Raw genomic sequence first — 25,292 nt, forward strand, 5'->3', positions numbered from 1 at the left:
AGTAGGAAGAGAGCTTCCTTATCTTGTATGGAAGATACCACTTAGTATATTTGACATATATATGGATATATATATATATATAAATTTATATAAATTATTATATATAAATGTATTATTGGTTGTCCCAACACCAAGGATAATCAAATAATGTAATTATGAAAGTTTCAGAAGAATTTAAAATTCATTGAGAAATGGAACATGTATGTAGGGACTATACTCAAGGGACTATTTTAAGGGAACACTTGTGATTTAGGATGATTGTTGACTAGTCATGTCACACTAACTGGCATCTACAGATCGATTTTGATGAAGTTAGGAATAGTGATTGCTGTTGATAGTAATAGTGATTGCTGTTGTCTAAATTAATATAATGTTATTCAAAGTAAGGCAAAGACCATCTCTGGATCAAGGAGGAAATAAAGACTAGTAGAAAAGAATTGATTTCAGTTTTGATTAGATGTAAAATTTGTTTTAGTTGAAAAGAACAGAGAGATGGAGTGGTGAAGTTTCTCAAATGGGAGAGACTGAATGAAGTTGAGTTGCTGTGCAAGGATGTGGTTATAATAAAATGCAAGTTGTAGAGAAGGCTTCATGCTTCTTCACAATAGCCCGCTCTCATGCTGTATGATATACTTCTTTTTCTACTTATACTTGGGCTAAACTCGTTTTGCAGTGCCTGTTTTTTTCCTGCCTCTGATATAGCTTTGCTACCATTAAAGAAAAAAAAGTTATGGAGAAATGAGCAAAACAGTAATTATACCTGGCAATTATCAAGTATTTTTTGTAGAAGTCTCAAATTTCTACATTTTTAATCCCCATGGAGTTGAAAACAAATTATCTTATTTCTTGTTTTGGGGATCTGGGCATTCGAGAGGTAGAAAGTTATTAATGTTAATTGTTTATCCTTACAAAAGTTCACATTCTCAGGTTTTTGAGATTTTTAGGTTTTTTTTAAGAGAAATTTATGAAAACTTCTAATGGAAGTAGTGATGATTCATTAGTATAGTTGAATAAGAAGTGGTATGCTACTATTTTTTTAGCTCATTTGTCAGAATTAGGCTGCAGTTCTAACGACTATTTCAGCTTCTTTGCAAGTATTCACTTGTATGAAAGGTTATAGACATTATAAGTTGCTCAAGAAAAAGGGTATAGTTGATGTAAAAGAAAAAAAAAAAACCACTTACCCAAGTATTCCTCAGTAAAAGAGATAACCTTGGGAAATAATTTTCTCTACTGGGGTTTGATGAGACTTGCCACATGTTTAAGGAATTTCATAGAATGTATGGAATGTTCTCTTTTTTCAGTTAACAGTTCCCAACACAGAAGTTGGTACAGCTTTGCTTTTCAGATGGAATTTTGATCCTCTTGGGAAGCTTTCCATTTCACAGGATCCCTACTTTTCTTCTCTGAGCATTTGTTCAAAGGAAAACCTTTACATGGTGCTTGGAGCTCTGAGATTGTATGGCCTTTGGTCTTCACCTTGACTTATGCTGCCAGTCTCATTTCTAGCAATAATGGCTTATTTTCTTCTTCCCTCGTACAGCAAATTTTCAAGAGAAGCTTAAATGGAAACACATGATTTATTTATCAGCCAGCTGTGTTAAATTATACTTTGCCTTATTGACTTTTTGGGGTCACTTAAGATATTCTTTAACTTTTTCCCCACTTTAAAAAAGGTATAGGAGGGGGTGATAGCTTTAAAAACTTTGGCTTGATTCCAATTTGGTTATAGTAGTCCTCAGTTTTATTCTCTGGTTTTAGTTGAGATATTTGCATCATTCTCTTAAGATTTACCCTAACACCAAGAGTTTATTGTAAGGCACAGAATTTGTAGGTAAGCTATTATGAGTGGTAATAACTTTGTATTCTGCACAACTTTTAGGAGACAGCAGTAAGCGTGGTGTCAGAGGGCTAGCAGATGATTATTTCTGGTTGTTGATGAGGAGTTATCATCTTAACTTGGGACTCAGTTTGATTGACATCCTTATGATGTTTTCTGAAGTAATGTTTTGGTAACCATTGTGAGACCACTGATAGACCAATAATGCTCTTTTATCTCTTTTACTACCTCAAATTTAACTCTCAAGCTCATTTGAACAACACCTACTTTGAAAATTAAGGACCCGTGAGTTTCTGTTTTTCCTTATAATCTTGATGTCATTCATCATGCCTCATGGTAATGGAACCTTTAATAGGAGGAACCACATGCCTGGTATTATTTTTCATGGGTACATTAGGATGCTGACACTAGATCTGGCAGAATATTGACAATGCTCTTTGTAAAAGCACAATATGCCCATTTCTCCTTGTTGATGTTTTTTGGACTTAATTAACAAGAAACTTAAGGGAAGTCTAACTTTGAATAGTTCTTTCCTCCAATTTTAAGCTATCAGAATGCATACTTAATACATATAGATCTAAACAGATCTGTAGATACGTTTATGTGGTGGTGGGTGTCTGTGGGCATAGGGGACATGCAACATGAGAAGGGAAGATATTATTTATATGATATACAAATCTGAGCATCTTAGGATGGTTTGTTTCACTTCATTTGAATTTTTTCATAGGTAAAAATGTCTTCATTTTGAAGTGCTATGTAATTAGACTTTAAGCAGTCTTTACAACCATAGGAAGTTCTCTCTCTCTCTTTAATATGTTTCCCTGGTTAGTATTTCCCAAATACGCTTTGTAGTTCTTGCCCTCTAAAGCAGTGTTTTTGAAAATAGGATCCATTGGGGGCTGGGGGTTTAGCTCAGTGGCAGAGCGTCTGCCTGGAAAGCATAAGGTCTTGAGTTCGATTCCAGATTCCGGAAGAAAAACAAAACAAAACAAAAAAGAAAGAAAATAGGATCCATGAAATTCTTGCATCAAAATCACCTGAGGTATTTACTAGACACACAGATACCAGTTTTATTTTATTCATTTATTTATAATACCAGGCCTACTCAATCAGCACCTCCAGGAATAGGCCCTAGGGAAATATATTTCTAGCAGTGCATGCTAACGTTCTAGAAACAGTCACACCATGCTATTCTTTTTAAATGCTCTCTCTCCTAGTCACCGTCTGCCTGTTAAATTCTTCTTGTTCATGTGCCTTCAATTAAAAGTAAGTTTCCTTCTCTATAAGCATTTGTGTTATTCTTCATGTTACAAAGTTTTAATTTCCTCCTTTATACGATGGTAGGTTTTCCCCTAAATTATTTCACATTCCTAAAGGACGAAGACCCTATCTAGTACACGCTTATCTGCTTCAGACACCTTTGTCATAGTAAGAACTCAGTAAAATTTAGTGAATGAATGATTTGATTCCAGCCCCAGCATTTTTTCTGTGTAGTAAACTTTTGTGTGTTAGATTATTTTTCTTTCTGTTTTACTATGAGATATCTTGCAGTCTGCACCTTAAGCTACTCCTGTCTAAGCAGGTTTTTATGACATAATTATTCTCTCTGGCTTTTGTTCATACTCAGTTTCTCATTCTTTGGTAATACAATATCCTTGATGTAGAAGCACTCTGGGTTTCATTTTTATATATCCTTGTCTGACTTGACTGGGACTTTATCCAAGTATGTTTTGCAGATCTTTGCTTTTTTCCTTTAGAAATGGAAACAGCAGTCCATTTTCTGCCTTTTAGAGAAATCTTTTTACTTTGTTATCAGTATGAGTGTGGTTCATATTAATTATCTCTTTGAATAATATTGGCAGTGGGCAGATCTATTGATAAGAAGAAAAATGTCATGAGAAATTTAGAAACCATCTTATTTTTAAAAGATAGACACAAGTTTATTTCTTACTATTTTGCAAGCTGGGAAGTCTAAGATCAAGGTGCCAGTGTCTGATAAGGGCCTTTTGCTGTGTCTTCACATGGTAGACGTAGAAGGGCAAAAGGACTGCACACTCCTTCAGGCACTTTTTTTTGTTTGTTTTGTTTTTCCCTGGTACCAGGAATCGAACTCCTGACCTTGCGCTTTCCAGGCAGGCGCTGTGTCGCTGAGCTTAATCCCCAGCCCCTTCAGGCACTTTTATAAGGGCATTTAATCCCATTCATTGAAAAAATTTTTATTAGTACATGTTTGTAATACATAATGATTACATTCATCATGGGGAATTGGTATATGTATATAACACATCCTTTATGTCACCTTCTCCTCTTGTGCCTCCCTCCAAGAAACAGTCTCACAAGAGAGGTATGTTTAATCATAACCTGATAGCATAGCATAGTACTTAGCATACTTCTTTTTTGTATTTTGATTCTTATACTGTCAATTTATAAAAGAATTAGAAAATGACAGATTTATGCTGCTTGTACCACATTGTTTGCAGGAATTCAGTTAGTACAGGGATTCTGTAAATCTAGTGACTGCTATTGTACATGATTACAGTCTCATTACTTGGAGTGGATTTCTCAGGAGCTGACCCCTGCACACTCCCTTCCCCTGTCCTGTGGGCAGGAGCTCTATCTTGTTCATTGATAGGGTCAACCTAGCCTAAGATCTGACAGATAGGAAGCAGCCAGTAAGAGCTTCTTGTTTGAATTATTTTAAAGGAGGAATTAAAATTTTTAAAGTTCTTTCTTTAGATAATGTTTTAATTTGCCATTGCTGGTATGTATGTCCGCTGTAGTTATTGCCAGAACTGAAGAGTGTTCTGCGCATCTTTAATTACTACTTTAGAAAAACTGTGTTTGTGAGTTTTTTGCTGCTGGGATAGAACCCAACACCTAGCACATGCAGAGCCTGCCCTCTACCTTGAGCTATGACCCAGCATTTGTGAGTTTGAGCTTTAGTATACTTCTGATTTTTAACATCTACATCAGTTCTCTTGCCTAAACTTTTGATCAAATCCTTTTGTAGTTGTAAATTTTATTTTTTATTCAAGTAAAATACGCATGTGTTTTTGTTTTCTAGTCATATAAGAAGGTGGCATGCTTATTTGATTGTACTAAGAGTCATTCATGGTGATAAGGGTTCAGATAGGATGGTTTCTGTTTATTTTGACTTAAATGTTGAAAAGCTGGTCCAGTGTCACATTAGTACTTGTCCACTGCAGAGCCTCCTGGAAGATGATGGCAGGTACACCCTGGGAATGAGACTGGTAGACTTCTTTTTCCTTAGAACAGAGGGACATACATAAATTCATTTCAGAAGTCATAAAGTGAAGAAAATCACTGCAGAATTTGGGGGTGTGGAGAGCAGTGCAACAGCCAGAAGGAGTGGAGCCAGGCCTTCAAAAGAGTATGTGTCTCCAGTAATGCCAAGGGAAGTCCAGTGAGTTGTGCCAGCACAACCAAGACAGATTCAAGAACATGGAACGAAAGATATTTTTTTTCTTGCCTTCTATATCCAGAAGAGCTAGCCTGTGATAGCTTTTGCACATTATTTTGCTCCCAAAACTATTACAACACATGCTGGCTGCCCAGTGTCATGCTGGATGGGGACAGAAACATTAAAACATAGCCACAGAACTGAGTTCATAGGCCAGTAAAGTACCACACAGAAGAGTAGCTAACATCAGTTATTTACCTAACAGAAAGAAAATAGTTATATTGTTAATATAGAAAATGTCAGATGGAATGAAGATCAGAATATGGATCATAAGGAATATAAACATTAGAAGGAAATACAAGACAAGTGGATTGTACTACTTTGGGGTGGAATGAGAAGACCTTCTGAAGTAAGGTAACAAAATATAGACCCCATAAAAGAAAAATAATTGCCAAATTTCAGCAAGTAAAAATTAAAAATTAACATATGGCAAAAATCACACACTAATTAGCAGAGAAGGAACAACTAAGCAGTAAGCTGGGAGGGAATATTTGTAGCATATGATAATGCAGCCAGATGGTATTTAGGAAGTACCTACAAACTGATGAGTGAAAGATGAACAGCCCAGGAGGAAAATAGGCAAAGGATATAAATACACATACATCTCACGATGGTTTATAATTACCACTGTCCTTCACAAAAAGAAACTCAACTGTACTGAAAAAAATACAAATTGAAGTGAATTGGTGACTTGGTCTATCAGATTAGCAATGACTGAAAGGATGCTAACACTAAATGCTATTGAAGGTAGCATGGAGAAAGGGACCTTCTTTTACAAGGCTGATTGGGAGTCTGAATTTGTACAACTTTTTTTTTCACTTTTGCACTTCATACTAAAATTTAGATTGTACATATGATTGTGGTTGTCTGTTATACATTTATAAATCTGTGTTCACAGTCCTTTTACCCTAAACTTTTGAGGCCATTTGTTTTCAATTTCAGAGCTTTTCAGGTGATACAAAGATAATACAGTGAATATATGCTGAATATCATATAATACTTCTTACAGAGTTTGAGACAGCACTTCATAAGCAAGCATATTCCTAGAGGGAAGCAAATGAATATTCACGTCAGTTCAGGTCAGCTTTTGCTACCACATGAATTATTACAAAGTCTTCAATTTTTCAGAACCTTTTGTATTTCAGACTTATGGGTAAAGTATTAAGCACCCAAGAATACTGTGAAATAAAATCATCAATATATAAATGGATACAAAAAGAAATTTTTTTTTTTTTTTTGCAGAATTGTAGCAGCCCCCCCCCCGAAAAAAACCACTACTACTTACTATCACTACTAAGTTGGAAGTACTTCTAACATCAGTGAGTGGAGGATTGGAATAAATTACAGTACATTTGTGCTCTGTGCATTATGCATCTGTCAAAAAGATTGAGTTAGATTTTTTGTATTGATTCAGAAAGAAAAATGATTTGTTTGTATTACATGAATAAAATAAGTGGTAGAAAAAAATGTGTGTGGTCCAATCCCATTTTTAAAAAACAGAGGAAGGGGAATGGAAGGATACAGACCAAACTATTGAGACTGGTTATCACAGGAGGCTGAATTTAGAAGGAAGTGGGAGAAACTGTTAGCTTTTTCTTTATATTTTTCAATGTTTTGAATTGTTAAAAAGAGCATATATTGTTTGGGTAATCAGATAAAAGCAATTTTTCTTTTAGAAGCAAGTAAAAGTGAGTTTTATCAAGCACGGACAGTCTGGCAACTCTCAGCTAAGGGAGATCCAGTGTAGGCCACTAGGGATGTTACTTTTCATAATTAATGCAAAGCAGGGAAGTAAGCCCAGAGCTAGACTTAAAACTCAGCAACTCCTTCATTACTTAATGTGGAAGCCTAATATTTCCCAAAGTGTATTAGGATCTTGCCTTCCAGGGAAAACACAAGTTAAATAGGGTTTGTTATTGTGAGATGGAATCTTTTCTTAATTGACCATCACACTTGTGAATTCAAGAAAATAATACTAATTTTTTTCTGTGTTAGACTGATTAAAGCAAATATGGTTTCCTCTTCTTGGGTATCATTAGTGAGCCTCATTTTGAGCACATTTGGAATACACTTAAAAACAGAAATACTGGGGTTGAAGGTGTGGCTCAGTTGTAGAACTTGTGCTTAACATGTGCAAATTCCTCATTGCAATCCCAGCACTAAAAGAAAGAAAATCCATGACACTATTATTTTACAGTAAAATTTTCCAAGTGTATCATGTGCACCTTTAGTTCTTGGAATGAAAATTGTTAAACACTTAGATATATCTAAAGCTAATTAAAATTGTGTCTCCTAGTAGTCATCATGCTATTTACGTGGAGATACGTAACACATACATTTTGTGTAACTCAGTTCAAAACAACTTCATGAATGTGAATAGAGTGAATAAATGCTAAAAGGGGAAAAACTCAGCATGCCTTTTAATCATGACAGACAAGCCTAGAAGGGAAAAGTGTATGAGGATTGCTGGCCTTGGTATTTTTTTTTATTTCTGTCAACTTTGGATATTGTATAACTTTTTTCCTTTTGTGCTCTTAGATAAAATGACCCCACTTCATTTTCTAAGGAACCATCTGCTTTTCTTCCAGGTAGTTTTTTTGGGGGGCAGAGTGAAATAAAGTTATAGATCTGAGGTATACCTGCTTTTAAAACCTTTATAACTAAATAATACAGGTAAACAAGTTGGATGCATTTTAACTTTACTGATTAAGAAACTGAGCACTCTTCCCTTTTGTAGAGTTAAATAATTTGCCTAAGGGAGTCATTTGGTAGATTATGCCTCAAAAGGTAGTAATTGAGGAAAAAACTCATTTAAAGCCAAGTGTAGATAATGACACATTTACACTCTGTATTGTTGTGTAGACTTAAAGAGAAGTTAGACAAATACATGAACAAACTAATAATTACCCTATTCCCTCAGTAGCAGTTTTAAAGTGCTGTTCCTGTTCTTCAGTTAAGTAGTAAAGTTGGAGAAAGGAGGTAAAGTTTGGAGAAAGGAAGGAACTGGTAAGAGAAATGATAGACCACACCCCTAGATACTTTAGCACATTTCTAGATACAGTGCTGTGGTTACTACACTTAACATTTCATAATGTAGATAGAGTATGAGATGCAGATTATAGAAATGTCATTAATTGTGCACAACTGTAGATTGTTGTATTCTACCATTTTTCCCTGTCACCACTTTTGACCTCTATTATTTTAAAGCTCCATCCCAGCAAATAATCATATACTTTGTTAAACAGATCCTCAGGGTTTTGGCCTAAGTCATACCTGAATCCAAACTCCCACAATGCCCCTTGCCATTTGTAAAATGTAACGCTATTAATAGTGTGTTGTGTAATTTAATCTTAATAATTAAAACTGTTACTAGGTTCTACATAAATTTTAGCTTGATTTTTTTTCCTGAGTTCTACTGTAGCACAGATGGATGTGAGTTATATATTTCTTTCTCTAAAGCAGACTGCTTGCTCTGGAAAGTAAAGTCAGTCCTTTCAGATTGTTGGATAGTTTGGAAGTGTTGGGCCATGCTAGAATGGTTTGGATGTGAAAAAACAAAGTGCTCAAAATTTTCACTGTCTCATTTGCTGACCATAATGCCATCTTTGGCAGGAGAAAATGAGAGTGAAAAGGTAGTGCTTTCCATTACTCCTCAAGCCAGTCTTTTGACCTATGGCTTAGATGTATTAGTGATTGGGATCTATATTAAACTCCAGTAAGATATAATAAAAGAGGAGGAAGAAAGATGAGAAGTAGTAATGATGTTAAAGGACAGGAGAGTCAAGGTTGTATGCAGTAGTCACAATTTCTGTCAGCCTGGTTTCTTTATCTGTGAGGTTGGGAAATAAGAGAGTGACTTCAAAGGCCCCTTGCATTCTTGATTTTTGATAACCCATGAGAAATAAGAAAGATACCCAGTGACTTAGGTCACTCAAACTGTTCTGTGAAATAGTTCGGTATGGATAATTTATAAGCAATACATATTCACAGTACCACATTTAACAAATGGAGAAAATATCAAGGTACCAGCAGATTCAGTGTTTGGTGAAGGTTCTACTTCAAAGAGAGCACACTCTTCCTGTGTCCTTGCATGGTGAGAGAATAAGGCAGCTCCCTTCAACTTCTTTTATAAGGGCTCTAATTCTTTTCATAAGTGGAGCCCTTGTGACCTAATCACCTCCTAAAGGTCCCACCTCTTAATACTGTCACAAGAGGGATTAAGTTTCAACATCCGAATTTTGTGAGAAACATGCAGTCATAGCACAGCATCTACTTTAAGTAACTTTTTCCTTCACATTGTGTATATGTATATACTAAGAATATATGTACTATTAAACATATCCTAAAAGTTGTTTTAGGCAGTAATAAAGCCTGTAGGATTTTTCTTATCCTTTTATGCCATCAAATAGTCATCCTTTATTATTACTGAACTGACCACTAGAGTTATAATCATCATTAAAATATTTCTTGCTAATCTTAAATTATGTGATACTCTGATTCTCCTTTTCTTACCTGTATCGAACAACTATGAGGAAATATCTGTATTGTAAGTGAATATAAAGATAGAATATCCCCCACCTGGCAGGGGTGTGACACTGTAGCCCACATATGCATGCTGTGTGCACCCTTGGGCCTTTGGAGGCACATGCAGGTGGGAAAGCGGACCCCGCGAACAGATCCACACAAACTGTGGAAACAGGGTTGGTGTCACTCGGGTGGAGAATTCCAGGATCCTGCTTATTCTTAATATGAAGAAAGCATTTCTCCAATGGAAATATAATGTGAATAACATGTGTAACTTTAAGCTTTCTGCTATTCATGTTAAAAGAAGTAAAAATAGTGAAATTAATTTTAATAATGTTTCATTTAATTTATCAAAATTATCACTTTTGAAAGCTTAATGAGATAGTTTACATACTTTTTTTTTTGGTACTAAGTATTTGAAACATTCCTAATTGAAAATCCAAGACCTGAAGTGCTTTAAAATCTGAAATTTTTTCTGTGCTGATATGATGCTCCAGAAAGTTTGGATTTTGAAATTTTGGATTAAGGATGTTCATTCAGTAAGTCTGTACAGATATTCCAAAATGTAAAAGCTCCCAAATCTGAAACATTTCTAGTAATAAGCTTTTGGATAAGATATATTCCGCTTAGCTGGGTATGGCAATACCTGCAAGTTTGAGGCCTCTTTTTTTATTTTTGGTTTTCTCAACAGGGTCTCTGTGTAGTTCAGTCATACATGCTATCACAAGGACATGTACCACATAGAAATCTCCACTGAACACAAGAGAAAATGAGAATAGAAATAATTAAATGAGATCGTAGTATTATCTTAGTTTTTGTTTTGTTGTTTGTTTTTGTTTTTGTTTTTATTTTGAGACAGGGTCTTGCTATGTTGCCAGGCTGGCCTCAAACTCGCAGCAATCCCTTCCTCAGCCTCCCAAGAGTCAGGATTACAGGCATACACTACTATGCTCGGCCTGTGAAAACAGTTTTGACCTTGAAGATTTTCTAAAAGGGTCTCCTAAGAATGCTTTGAGAAGCACCAGACTAGGAGCATTAGACCCTGTAATTCTAGATTGTGTTTTATAAACCATAGATAATCAAAATAGAGGATAAAAGCATGTTTATTTTAGAAGATCTAATGGATCAAAGTATAAAATAGGAAACAAAATGATTATTCAGGTTTAGCAGTAATTCTTTCATTTTTTTATTTGAAATACTATTAGGTCTGTACTTATATAAGAAAACAACTATTATTAATAAAGATACAAAAAAGGGTAAAAAATAAAGGTAATGCTTTTAACTTTTCAAATAGGTACATTGTTAGTTTTCTGTGTAGACTATACCTTTATTTATCTATTTAGAATAAAGGCTAACATTTAAAAATATTAAATAGGTCATATAATTTCTTTAAAATGCTGCTTGGGTTGAATTGGATCTAGTTTTAGGATGCGTGTATATCCACACATACCTATTTAGTATTAGGCTTGGGATGAAACAGCTGATCTGATTCTCATGTCATATAGAAATAGTGTAGAAATTGACAGTGGGCCAAGTGTAAGAATGTATAAAGAAGTAAAAATTAAATGTAGCTTTTGCAGTTGCTTTAGTTGCTTGGGAAATTGAGAAAATGAAATAGCCATTAACAAAAATAACCAGGAGGAGGAAGTACTGGGATGGGATGAAGGTGGCAAGTTCAGTTTTGGACAGGAAATATAGGTTGACTCAGGAGGGAAAACAGCATAGCATTGAGTTGTTCACATAGCAGTGAAATTTCCTGGACAGACAGTGTAAGGTGAAAAGGAAACTGACAAAGGATGTGTAAGAAATACTTTGAGATGGGAAGAGGAGAGGAAGGAGAAGACCACTAGGGAGAACTAGGAAGAGGCCATGTGAGGAAAATGTTGCTCCCCTGAAATGAGAACTTTTCAAGAAGGGCAACAATATCAATTGCTATACCTAAAGTCAGGAGTAGTAGTAATTGACTCTTACATTTGGAGTTACAAAGTCCTGGCTACCTTGGGGAATACGTTTCTCATTTAGTTTTGGACTTGATAGAACAGAGCAGAAGTTTTTGACTTGTGTGAGATAACAGAATCTATAAGAGCCACCATAGCTTGCCAGTGCTCCCTCTTCTTTGTTCTGTGTCACCAAGATCGTTTACTTGGGTGTTAATTATTCAAAGTGAAATATAGCTGAAAAAAATTACTCCATCAGAACTCAATTCCTCAAATATTTAACTTTATTACAGAACAAGTTTGTTTCTAAATATAAAGCTTACATTATAGGTAAAACACCGGTTTTAGAGTCAGTTGGACATTCTAGGTCTGCAGCTCCCCTAAACTCTGAGTGCTCTGTTGCTATCTCATTTGTATTTGGGAGTTGGACTAGATTGTCTCTATAGTTGTGGTAAAAGTATGTGCTGTTATACATCTGTAATATTTGTCCTTTTTTTCTTTTGTGTTACTGTAATAGATTCACGAAGTTGAAGAGTCTTAACCTTTCCAATAATCATCTAGGGGACTTCCCACTAGCAGTTTGCAAGATTCCAACCCTGACAGAGTTGAATGTGTCCTGCAATGCTCTGCGAACAGTCCCGGCTGCCGTGGGGGCTATGCACAAGTGTGTACTGTAAATCTCACTGTGTAATCCATGTTGTGTTTTAGAATGTGAGATTAGTTAACCTGTTATGCTGGTCGTAAGTCTTGGCCATAGATCTAGAGATCAGATTCTGTGTAGAGTTCATTTGTTACTGTTTAAAATTTGAGAATTGGGGCTGGGGATTTAGCTCAGCAGCAAAGCGCCTGCCTGGCAAGCGCAAGGTCGTGAGTTCGGTTCCCGGTACTGGAGAAAAACCAAAAAAAAAAAAATAAAATGAAATTTGAGAATCTTGTTAAAATGGAAATTTCCTGTGTAGAACTGAAGATTCCTGTAGATGAGTATATCTAAACATAGGGGAGGAGGTCTTTTTCTGATTTTCTGAGTTGTTTTTGGATATTACAACTTGAAAAGTAATTTTAAGAATTAACAAGGAACGATGGGTATTTGGGCTAGCTTATACCACAGTTAGCTTGTGTGTTTTCCATTGATATCTATACAATTGAGAGAATTGGGCATAATTTTACATTTTTAATTAAAGGATAAGATGCTTATCCCTGATTTTTTTCTCACCTATTATTGCCTCAGTCCTTTATGCATTTTGCAAAGAGTAGTATATAACCTAATAATATAATCTTTATTAACTTTATTATTGACTGGTGTATTTATAATGAAGATATAAAACTGTACTTATCTTGAGAATTCTTAATGTTTTCTTTAATAGTTTGCAGACATTTTTATTGGATGGAAACTTTCTCCAGTACCTTCCTGCTGAGTTGGAGAACATGCACCAGCTCAGTTATCTTGGCCTTTCATTCAATGAATTCACTGACGTTCCAGAGGTATTGGAAAAATTAACTGCTGTGGATAAACTTTGTATGTCTGGAAACTGTATGGAGACCCTTAAGCTACAGGCTTTAAGGAGAATGCCTCACATTAAGCATGTGGACCTAAGGTAACTATTTTTGAAAAATATATCCCATTTGAGTGGTTGGCTCATTATATGTGGAGTCAGTTGTAGCCCTTTTGGTAAGAGTAGCTAAAGCATACAAGCAGATTAGTTAAACTAAGATATATTTTTTCTATTTCTGCCTAGAGAGAAGAATAATGATTAATAGTAGAGTCTGCTTGTAAGGGAAACTTGTTAAAAAATTATTTTAACTTTGTTTTGCATAATTGTTGTGATTTTAGCTGCTGCTTCTCCCTTTGTGCTCTTGTTGTTTGTACTGTCTTCCACTACCATAAACTGTAAAAAAAAAAAATTGATGTGATTTTAATCTTTGTAAATAGATAGAGCCATTGAACCAGATTTTTTACAGCAAATAAAAATGGTATTATGGAGAGAATTGGGTTAAAGTGGTTAGCCTTCCCAGCAAACATTATATTCTGATATTACTACCTGACTGAGGTCTCTTCCTCACTGTGGAACCTGCTCACCTGTCAATTCTTAGCATCTTTAAACTCTCTTTGTTAAAGATGGATCTGTCCTTGCCTCAGTTCCCACATTCCTCTCTTTCACTAGCCCTTACTTAGGCCTGTCCAGTTGCAGCAGCATAAAGCAGTAACAGACTTTGCTCCCCTTCCTTCTCCCTTACTGTGGTTTGGTCTCTGTGACCCATGTATTCAGTCCCATAAAGAACTGCTTGATTTCATCTTTCCTCAGAGTAAAGGAATCAAGGCTGCCCTACCTAGGGAAGTCTTAGCAATTTGTAGATCCAGAAATCTTAATTTGGGCAATACAAATGATTCTAATTTATCTGACTTTGAAAACTGACTGAAATGAGAATGAAACATGGGAATGAAACACTATGCCTTTTTAATGTTATTTGCCTTTGAGTCATTTGGATTTAGAAAATCCTCATATTCCAGAAGTTAGGCCCCTTTTTGTTTGGACACCTAGTGTAGTATAACTTTGGTAGATTTAAGGATGATGAATTGCATTGAGTTTGGGGAACAAGCATGAGATGATTTCCGAGTTACCTAGTACATATAAAAAGACATCATTTTTTTCTTGATCTGAAGTAAGTAAGTAATTATGTAAGTAATATTAAGATCAGTGTAATGTGTCTAGAAGTAGCAATTCTTATTGAGACTTATAAAATTTTCAGATTTCAAGTTCTAACTTCAGTCTTTTTAAAGGACATCAGTTATAGGATATTTAAATACCAGAATAGACACTGGACACTCTGAATGTTAAATGACTGAGTAGATAACTGCTTCTCTCCAGGCCCCTGAACCTAGGAGGGAAAAAATTTGGTCAGATTCACTTACAGTTCTGCCTTACTGCTTTAAATCGAAGCTAGTGGAGTAATTTAAGAGGCATTACATGTAGTTTCTCTAAATAAAGGGCTGGTTTCATTGATTGGGTTTCCTTCGGTGAAAGTGTTACATAAGATTAAAAGTGATCATTTTTCTTTTAATCTTACTTTTCCTTACATTGACAATCTTTGAATCTCATATTTCTGTGGTGTCATTAATCTCTCCCTCCCTCAAAACAACTGTTACCCAGTTGTCTCTCCTCAGTCACTTCTCTTTCTATCCATATTTTCTGTCTTAGTGGTTGCATGTACTCTCAGGCTTCTTTGACTTCTCATTTCTGTGTTAGTCAGTCCTCAATCTTTCCCCTAATCCTTTTTGGCTTCCAGCTAGATAATTTCTCCTTGACTTCCTATACTGATGACTTAACCTAATACATGTGAAACAGTCCAATTTCTTTCTTTACTCAACCAGTTCTTTCCCCTGTATTTTTGTTTTTGCTGATAGCAACACCACCCTACTGGTTATCCAAACCAAAGCTTTTGGCTCTACTTAGAATCTTCAATCAGTTCTTGTACATCAGTTTCTCTTTCATCTTTTTTCCTTCTTACTGCTACTGTTGTCCCCTAACCAAACCATTTGCTTCCATTGTGCAGCCTTTCACATAAGCAGGGTCTTATTCACAGCCTTCAATTCTCTAGCTTAAGGTATGCAAGCTTTCTTCTCTGGCTTCAGCCTGCTAGCATATGATGCACTTGAAAGTGAAGCTGTAGCTCAGAGCTGCTCAAATGTTGCGCTCTAGCCTCAGCCAGCAAGTCAGTTATTTACTACTTTCCATAATGAGATATGTATAGAAACTTAGACTGATATTTTGGAAATGTATAGTGATTGGACATTGCAGTAATAGTGCTCTATGATAAACTCATTGTCAGGGAGTTGGCTAGTTTAGGTGTTTTCTGAGTTATACAGCAAGTTGCATGTGAGATGACCTGTGTACTGGTCTTCTGCAGCATAACCATGCGCCTGTCTATGATGAATTAGAAGTTTAAAAAATAGAGCACTATTCTTAATTATCTTTTGTCTCCCAGTGTTTTCACGTAAGTATAGTCCTTAATAGATATTGCCTGACAGATAGACCTTCTTAGCCATGTTACCAGTGCTCCCACATAGGCTTCATTCAGGCGTGAGACACCCTGTTTGCTTCTCTTCAATCCAGATACTAGTCTCCTGCATCTTGTGGATTGTTTTGCTTCTCCTGTTTACATCTGTTAAATTCTGCCTACCCTTGGGATTGAAATGCTTCCTTTTCCATCACATCCTTTGTGACCATTCTCTGTGTTTCATATATTATTATGGTACTTGTCAATACTTGTAATTCTTACATTGCATACTATAAAGTATAACTGATTCTCCTCACTAGATATGAAATCCTTTGAGAAACATCTCATCTGAGTTGTCCCTTGTTATTGCCATAAAACCATAGGTTGTAAGCATTGTCATCACTATCAAAGCCCTTCACAGGCACGGGATACTGGCACATATAATACTCACTTCATTTTTTAAATTACTTTGCAGAATAATGCAGGTGTTTTCCTCATTTCAAAAATTGGAGAGAGGCTCAGAGATGTTAGATGACTTGGTTGAGGCCCTCTATAATGTTGAAGAGCCAGTTGAGGCTGGAAAATAACACTTCAGAATTCCCTTCTGTACGGGAGACATCTCAATAAATATTTGTGAAGTAAATAAAACACTATATTAATGCAGGATATTATTGGAAGGGAATTATAATCATATTTTGCCTCTTTAAAAATTTATCCTATATTGGTTCATTATTTTGTGCATCTAAAATCTTTTGATATTTGAATCGTTGCCAGAGTTAGCAGTTTAAGCTAAATAATGGGAATGTAACTTTTCTTTCTTTCATCATAGATTTTCCATTGTCTCCTCATTAAATCAACACGTTACTTTAGTAGTAATACAGTGACATTGCATTTATGGAGTGGGGGCTATTTCAAATGGAAGTCCAGTATGAAAGTTAGTTAAAGTAGAGTTGGGGGGAAAACTGGGGAAAAAATTTTAATTCTTACAGTCTGTTGTCTTTAAAATGAGATTTGTTTTTCCTTTTTTATTCAGTGTTACACATTCTAGTAATCTAGTGAACATTTGGAAATAAGCAAATTGCTGGGCAGAGGCCAATTTTTAAATCTTACAATCCAGGACAAAAAAAGAGAAGGATCTGAAAACATCATCTTGGGGACATTTGAAGAGGCCATATGCTGTACTTGCCTTTGATGAATCCTATCTCTGCTCTGTCACTCATCCTTGTGTTTCTGTGGCTTTATAATATTCCTGTTAATAATTCATTTACATAATTTTATGTTGTTAATGGGCAGAAATTGAGTACATACATAAAACCTTTGGCTTTTTTCCAAACTCTATTCTTAGTATCAGGGCTTTTCTAATCAAGTACATGATCTTAGCACTTAACATGCTTGTAATGAGAAGTAGAGGGGTTTTGTTATTTATTTTTAAAGAAGTTAATCATAGGCTACCAAGCTGGGAATTGAGATTTCTATCTATTTTCTTCCCTTTGAAGCTAAAGTTACCTTTTGTTATACTATTTCCTAGTTCCCATTACTAGTTGTCTTCCCGGAGCACATTCAGAGCAAGGCCAGTCAGTTAGCTATCTATTTTTCACGGCTAGAGATTCTGCCAGTTTTTCCTGATGCTTTGCTCCATTCTAGAATTGTTCATCTCTATTGTTGTCCTTCATTTTATGATTTCTCAGTGAATCCCAAATATTAAATTTCAGACTTTCTGCACTTTACGCTTTCATTTAATAATAATTCAAGCCCTGGTCTAGGGCAATGGAGAATCCCTGTATTCCCAGCTCTAGTGCTGTCATTCATTATACAACTTGCATTCATTTTTTTTCCACATTCACACCTTAATTCTGCCCTTCGTAACTGTCCAGCTACCCACTCATTCTTCCTTTCTCCTTCCTTAAGTATTTGTTGTAATTGTAATATGCTTAATATGTTGTTCTGGGTGTTGTGCCCTATGTTTTTTCCATTATGGTATCAGTACTTTCACAACCCAGTTCTATGAAAATAAGTGCATGTTTTCCTCTGGAAATGAATTAGTGTGGAATCACTATGCTTACTTCTCCCTACGCCTTAGTAGCATAAATTCTGTTTTTGAGTATATTGTGAAAGCTAAGATCTCTTGAAATTGTAGCTAAAAATAGCCAGATAATCTGGCCATTTAAGCAAGGCTAAGATTAAAGAAGTCATGAAAAACTATGATATAGTAAGACTTTCTCATTATCCTATCATGTTAGGTTATTGCAATTTGTTTATAGCATTATAGTCAATTGTGGTCTCTATTTGTGTCCTTTTCCTCAAGACTGAATATAATTAGGAAACTTATAGCAGATGAAGTGGATTTTCTGCAGCATGTCACTCAGCTTGATCTTCGAGACAATAAACTTGGTGATCTAGATGCTATGATTTTCAACAACATTGAAGTTTTACACTGCGAAAGGAATCAGTTGGTGACACTGAGCATTTGTGGCTATTTCTTAAAAGCACTCTATGCCTCTTCTAATGGTATGTAATGTTGATATAATATAGCATCAAAGCTGGGTTCTTAGAATTTAACTAGTGCTGTACTCACTGCTTCACTGATTTTTTTCTTCATTTAATTAGTAAAATCAGTATCACATTTTTCCAATACAAAAATCATAAAGAAGAATGCTGGTTTGATATTTAAGGGAATCATGAAAGATTTTATTGTTTTTATATAACTTTTTTTTTTAATATTAGATAAATTACTCCCACTGTTAATTTGTTTCTTCTGCTTCAGATGAAACGGAGAAGTTAAGTATTTCTTGGACTACCTTGTTGAGATAGTAGTTAGGAGTGCAAGGAAAGCCCACTGGGGACTCCATTCAGAACCTGCACTTTCATGTTCCATTAACAAATAGGGACACCATAAAACAGGAGTCTTAATCTTGTAATATAATCTCTTTCTTGGAATTTGAAAATCATGGCTGGCCCAAAAAAGAACAGGTCATACAGGCACACAGAGCAAACTTAGAGCTTTCAAAGATACAAACACCCACTGTGGCACGTGTGCCATAGGTTCACCACCACTGCTCTAGAGAGTGCTGTTTCAGTATAATGAGGAGGGCAAAAGTGAGACTCACTTGGGTTTTTGGAATGAACTCTTGAGTGTTAGAAAGGTAGTATTCATTTGGTAATCTTCCAAATGTAGTTTTGCATGCATAACGAAAAGAGATAGAAAGTAGAATAAGTGACTTGTCACCCACTTATAAAATCTTGTTATTAAATTAGAATTAGTTCTCTTTATTTTCCTGTAGTTTCCAAGTTTCCAAGTATATTGTATTTCCTAAACAAACAATGGGGAATAATATGTTAGAAGTTCCCTATATGTTCCTGTAGTTTACAAATTTACTGGTATATTGTACTTTTTAAACAAACAGTGGGGGATAGTGCACAGCATTTATTCTTCGTACAAAATGAGTCTGTCTGGGTTACTTGGACAGTAATGTTTTTGTGGATTTTTCCCCTGCTAGAACTTGTTCAACTTGATGTTTACCCAGTTCCGAACTACCTGTCCTACATGGATGTTTCAAGGTAAGAGGATAAGTCTTAGAGTACTCTTGGCTCTACTACAAAATCATTTCAATTATTTTGTCTGACACTATACTAAGCACTCATACTAAATTTTGAGGGAAATTTAAATTTAAAGGTCTCATTCTCTAAAATTGTGTATAATACCTGTCCAAGATATTTGTACACTGTGGTTCATACGAGAAGAATCTAGGAGTCATTTTGAGAACCAATTTGAGCACCAGGTTTTGGCTTAGAAGATGAGTGAATTGAGGGTTCTGACTTGGAAGTCCATTAGCTCTTCAATTTTGTCAACCATGTCTTATGTTTACTTTTTTTAGGGTACTATTTTTCTTTAGATTTTCTTTTTTTTATTTTATACCATGTCTTTTTGCCAAGAACTTTTAGAAAATAGCCACTGAATCCACTCAGTTTTCTTAGTTCATTTTTAAATAGGTTTACCATCTTACCTTCTATGTAGATTCACTTTTACACTGTATCACATTTATTATTTTTCTGATAACAAAGGTATGGCTTTATCTACCACATGTTTTTACACAAATTAAACTTTAATAATTTTAACACCCAAAAATTGAAACTCATTTTATTGGAAATTTCAAGGAAATACTCAGAATTTTTTAACAAATGGAAGTCTGGCTCTTGTCATTTCAATATGTATCTAAATTGTGATATATTTGTTAATAGTCATCATGCTCTGTAATCACATCTGCAGTGTGATTTAAAATAAAGGTAATTTTGCCTTTGTCTATGAAAGTTTGTAAGCTTAGCTGTTTTAATAAGATAATTATGTGAAAATGTGAGTATTTAGCTATTGGAAATTATTAATAGTTACAATTTTATTATAAATTTCTAATTATAGAATTCTTTGAGTATTGCCACCTTCATTTCCCACTAAGTACATATCAAACAATATAATTTAATGAACTTAAAATAAGACATTACCTAGTTAAGTCCCCCTTCCCCCAAAAAACTCATTTTCACCTTTTAAATAATAGTGCAAGAGTAGTGTTTGTTGAACATGAATTCATACAAATATCTTGAACAGATTTATTTCACTGAGTTGGCCTCAGAGTGAATCTGTTTTATATTTATAGAATATAATTGGCATGTGGTACCAAATGAATTAGAAACTACCATGTCATGTTTGTCCCTGCTGCTTAAATGTTACTCAAATTCCTTTTGTAACTCTGTGATTCGGGTCTTCTCTAGAATATGTTCTGCCTCATCTACCTCCCAAGCTGTCATCTATGATAGGGTTTACTAAGTTCTTAGAACAAAGTTCTAAATCAGTTTATCATTTATAGTTTATCTTATAGTTCCTGTATGTTGAGATTGGTTTTTACAGAGGATGAATTTCACTCTCATTAAGATATTTTATGGGTTGGCTACTATAAAATAAAATAATTTTGTCACTCTTGAGGACTTCAGTGTGTGTAATAGTAGGTGGAAAACTAGAGCAGTGTGTGTAATAGTAAGTAGAAAATGTCTTTTAGTTCTATATTTTGGTTTAAAAAAATTGATAGCCAAGCCATAAAAGATGACTTTAAAATCATGCCTAATTTCAGCACTCTAATATCACATCTCTCTTCCCTTTCTTGTAATATATTACAGTTTTTGTCTTAAGCATCTTATATAATAAAGAATTACAGTCAGGGCTGCAGTGTAGCTCAGTGGTAGAGCACTTGGCTATCATGCAAGGGAGTATAAGTTGAATGCCCAGCACTAAAAAAAGAAAGAATTGTCATAATGCACAGAACATTTTAGATTCGTTGTCCCTTGTTACTTGACAAAAGAAGATAAAAGATAACCATATATGACTAGGGATACTTCAAACATAGTAAGTTTGTGTAATGGTCAGTTTATTTAATAATTAAAGTCTCCATTATTTTTATTCATTTATTTCTAATAAATGTAATTACCATGTAATGACCAAGTAAATGTTTTCAGAACTGAGTTTTAGCTGTTAGTGTACCTTTTCACTGATACTTTAAAGGTACTTTTCATTTTTCCCATTTACCCATGCATGATATCAGCTTAAATTGGGAAATATTTTAATGTTAAGGGTAAAAATGTAAATTTAATGATAAAGCTATGTTGTGTCATTTGACTATTTGACATAACTGGAGGTGTGCATGTATTTTTCCTCAATATAAGACACACTCTCCCTAAACTTGGCTTGGGTTTGTATACTTTCTAGCAAAGTAATATGGGAACTATAGAATTCTTTTTTTTTTTTTTTTTCTGACTTTGGTGATGATGCAGATGGTGTAACTGTGTTCTTTCTTAGTTTTTCTTAGTTTTTTCTGCCTATCATAATTCATTGTGTTCCTAGTGAAGCAGAGGCAGATAGTAAATGCACATACCTTTTGACTTATGTCATTGTTTTTGGTATTCCATTTAAAGTTTCATTTATTCTCTTTTTCTATAATTTTGTTGAGTTTAGAACCATATTTGAGGCAAGTGTGGTTTAAAAATAATAATTTCATATTCTTGTATTTAGGAACCACTTAGAAAATGTGCCTGAGTGGGTATGTGAAAGCCGAAAGCTCGAAGTTTTGGATATTGGCCATAATCAAATATGCGACCTTCCTGCCCGGTGAGTATTGCATATCAGGAGAAGGAATCTCAATTGATGAGCAGTTAATAAAAATGCTGATTTAGTGTTTAACTTATTATTAAACCACTAAGCCGAGAGTTTGTTTTAAACCTTATTTGGTATCTTTTACCCCATGTGTCTTCAGAAGGGCAGAGTCAGGCTTTGGGTCTCAGTTGTAAGTTTCAAAATAGCCAGGTAATTAGTGCTTGGTGGAAATATTTAAATAAACCAAAAGAAATGTTCAAAAATTGGATTTGATTCACTGCTGAGGACTTTCAGAATCTTCCACTTTTATCTGCTAGCTTAACATGTCTGTCTTACCTATAAATTAATTTTGTTTTTCCTAGAATACAACTTGTTATTAATATGGGGTAGGAGATGTTGCTACATGTTAAACCCTGAAAGAGCAAATTAGATTCTTTTTTTCCCCTTTGTGAAATTTGGACTAAAAGTTCCAAGAACTTTTCTATCTCTTAGCATTTGTTATTATTTTATTTTATAATTTGCACTTTAATAGGATTTTCAAAATAGCCCTGTGATAACTTCTATTGTCTATAAAGTCAAACATTTTCAAATTGACTATGGCACAAAATATTATTGGATTGTTGGACTAGGTATTCAATTACTAACCAAAAAGTAGTCTGTTCCAGGGTTGCCTTACGACACTTTCTGTGGTGACTGAAATGCTCTATGTCTGTGATGTCCGGTAAGGTATCCATGAGCCATGTGTGGCTCCTGAGCACTTGATAGGTGTTTGATGTGACTGAGGAACTGCTTTTTTAATTTTATCCGATTTAAATTTAAGTAGCCACTTGTGCTAATGGCTAATATAATTCAGGGTTAGTTATTTCTAACATTTCCAGCTAGCTGCAGAATAGAGGAAGTCAGTTTTGGGGGATTTTTTGTTCTTGTCTTTAACTGGTACGTAGTCAAAAATATCAATGAAGTCATGGTAGAAGAACATCATTTTGGAGTAACTTACTTTTTAGGTAAACTTTCACTTTAGATTAGTTTTTGTATAGTCTTTAAAGGTGTGTGATTTTCTTGTTTTCCTAAAAACAGCAAGGTTTATGAAATATATATTCTTGATTAGTCTACTATTCATTTAGTCTACTAAATGTGTTAAGAGTTGAGCTATCTAATATGCTAGTCACTGTCTGTAAGCCAAGCGACTGCTGAGCACCCGAAATGTACCTAATTCTAATTGAGAAATATTTGTAAGTATGAAATATACACTACATGAAGAATAACAATAGTATATGTTAATTGCATTATAAAATAATATTTTGATATAGGTTTTTTTTTGACTCAATATAAGAATCCCTCCCCCAATACTGAGAATTGAACCTAGGGCCCTCAATCATTGAGCTACACCCTCAGCCCTTTTAAAAAATTTTTCCATTTTGAAACAGAGCCTTGCTAAGTTGTCCAGGCTGGATTCAAACCTGAGCTCCTCCTGCCTCAGCCTCCTAAGTAACTAGAATTATAGGTGTATACTACTGTACCCATACTGTTTTAAAATGCAGCTACTAGAGAATTTGAAATTACATATCTTACATTATATTTCTCTTGGTGTCACAGTTACTTTCTTGTTACTGAGGCAAAATACCTAGTACCACTTTAGCTCACAGTTTGTAGAGGTTTCAGTCTCTCGTCATGTAGCTGCAGGGAAGGGTGGCATGACTGGAAAGAGAGTCAGAGAGACCGAGAGAGACAGAGAGAGAGGGAGGGAGAGGGAAGAAGGGAGGGAGAGAGAGAGACAGGGAGGAAGGGAGGGAGAGAGAGGAAGAGGGGGGGGAGATGGAGAGAGAGGGAGAGAGGGGGGGAAGATGGAAAGAGAGGGAAGGAGAGAGGGAGAGAGGGAGAGGGAAGGAGAGAAGGAAAGGGAGGGAAAGAGGGACAGAGGGAGAGAAAAAGAGAGGGAGGGGGAGAGAGAGAGAGAGAGAGAGGGACAGGGACAGAGACAGAGACGGAGACCCTGGCTTGGCAGGCAGGAAGCAGTGAAGCAGCAGGCCTTCCCTTTTTATTTGCTTTTTATTGGTTGGTGTCACCCACACTAAGGGTGGGTCTTCCCACTTCAGTGTCCATTATCTACACTGAGAACTATGCTAACTTATTCAGTGGGCTAATCGAGTAGCACATACCCATGATCCAGTCACCTTGCAGAAGTCCCACCTCTGAGTGCATGCCGCTTTGCGGGGACATGTAGATATAAGCCATCTTGGATAACGCTATCTTAGAGTATAGCTTTCAAAAGAAATCTGATTTGCATTTCCAGTCCCTGAGAAGCTCAGTTAATTTCTCTTTGTTCCTCAGCTATGTATTATAACTGTAAATTTGACCCATTTAAAAATGCTTTCTGCTCTAGAGTCTTTTATTCTGGTTTGTTTTTTTATTAGTACATATCGGTTATATAGAATAGTGGGCTTTCTTCTGGCATATTTGTATATGTGGGTCACATGCTTTGATCTTCTCCATGTCTAGAATCTTACATTGGCTGAGCATTTCGGTGACACCCTGCACGTCATCACTGTGGCCTGGGAAGAGACAGGAGTCTTCATGCTCTAGTCTTAGATTGGCTTGGGTACGGACATTTAGGGGATCTAAATCAGCACTTTCACAAGATAAATACCAAATGCTGTAGTGTTACAGAATTTAAAGGTGTGTGTGTGTATTTTTGGAACTGGAAATTGAACTCAGGGCCTCATGCTCATCAGACAGGCATTGTGCCATATCCCCGGCTGTGTGTGTGTGTGTGTGTGTGTGTGTGTGTGTGTGTGCGCGCGCGCCTTAACGTGAGATTAAAACAGTATGTGTTTTTATGGTTAGCTGCAAACTTTGGGCCTTACTGATGTAATATTCAGGCCAAATAGTAATTCATTTTAATTCATTTAATATTTAAACTAGGTAAGGTATGTGAAGGATTTAACAAAACAAATTGTTTAGAAATAGAAATATATTAAAGGGGAAAGAATTAATGATTAGACGGTATCTAAAATAACTGAACTACATCTTAATAATCAACACTTAGTTCTTACCCCATAGTTGATCAAGCATACTTTTTTATTTGGAAAAATCAGGGTAAAGATTTTTTCACCCTGTCTTTCAGTGATCCATGTATTAAGGATAAAGAATACATAAAAAGTAAATGAACCAAATACTGAATTATTTGTTTTGAGTAACTGTTACAGAGACTGCTCCATGTCACTTTTGATGATTCAGCTGGCCTGGATAATCTGCCTTGTTACACTGATAGCTAAATCTAAAAAGCCATATTATCTTTTTTTAAATTTTTTTTTATTTTAAAGAATAAAAGAAGGATAACATAATAATAGGGGGGACTTAGCAAATTACAGACAAAAT

At 35.3% G+C, this 25,292-nt stretch overlaps 1 protein-coding gene across 1 annotated transcript in view; it reads left to right on the plus strand.

Annotated features, from left to right (window-relative positions):
- Phlpp1 (PH domain and leucine rich repeat protein phosphatase 1) overlaps positions 1-25,292 on the plus strand; it is a gene marked incomplete in the record, with an annotated part of 209,432 nt that overhangs the window by 143,431 nt on the left and 40,709 nt on the right. Inside the window, 5 exon segments of the mRNA XM_013511215.1 lie at positions 12,300-12,446; positions 13,147-13,377; positions 18,084-18,286; positions 19,276-19,336; positions 21,834-21,929. Of these exon segments, the coding sequence (XP_013366669.1) occupies positions 12,300-12,446; positions 13,147-13,377; positions 18,084-18,286; positions 19,276-19,336; positions 21,834-21,929 (738 nt within the window).

This window comes from Chinchilla lanigera, unplaced genomic scaffold, assembly GCF_000276665.1.
Source record: "Chinchilla lanigera isolate Chin_1 unplaced genomic scaffold, ChiLan1.0 scaffold00001, whole genome shotgun sequence".
Classification (NCBI taxonomy): Eukaryota; Metazoa; Chordata; class Mammalia; order Rodentia; family Chinchillidae; genus Chinchilla; species Chinchilla lanigera.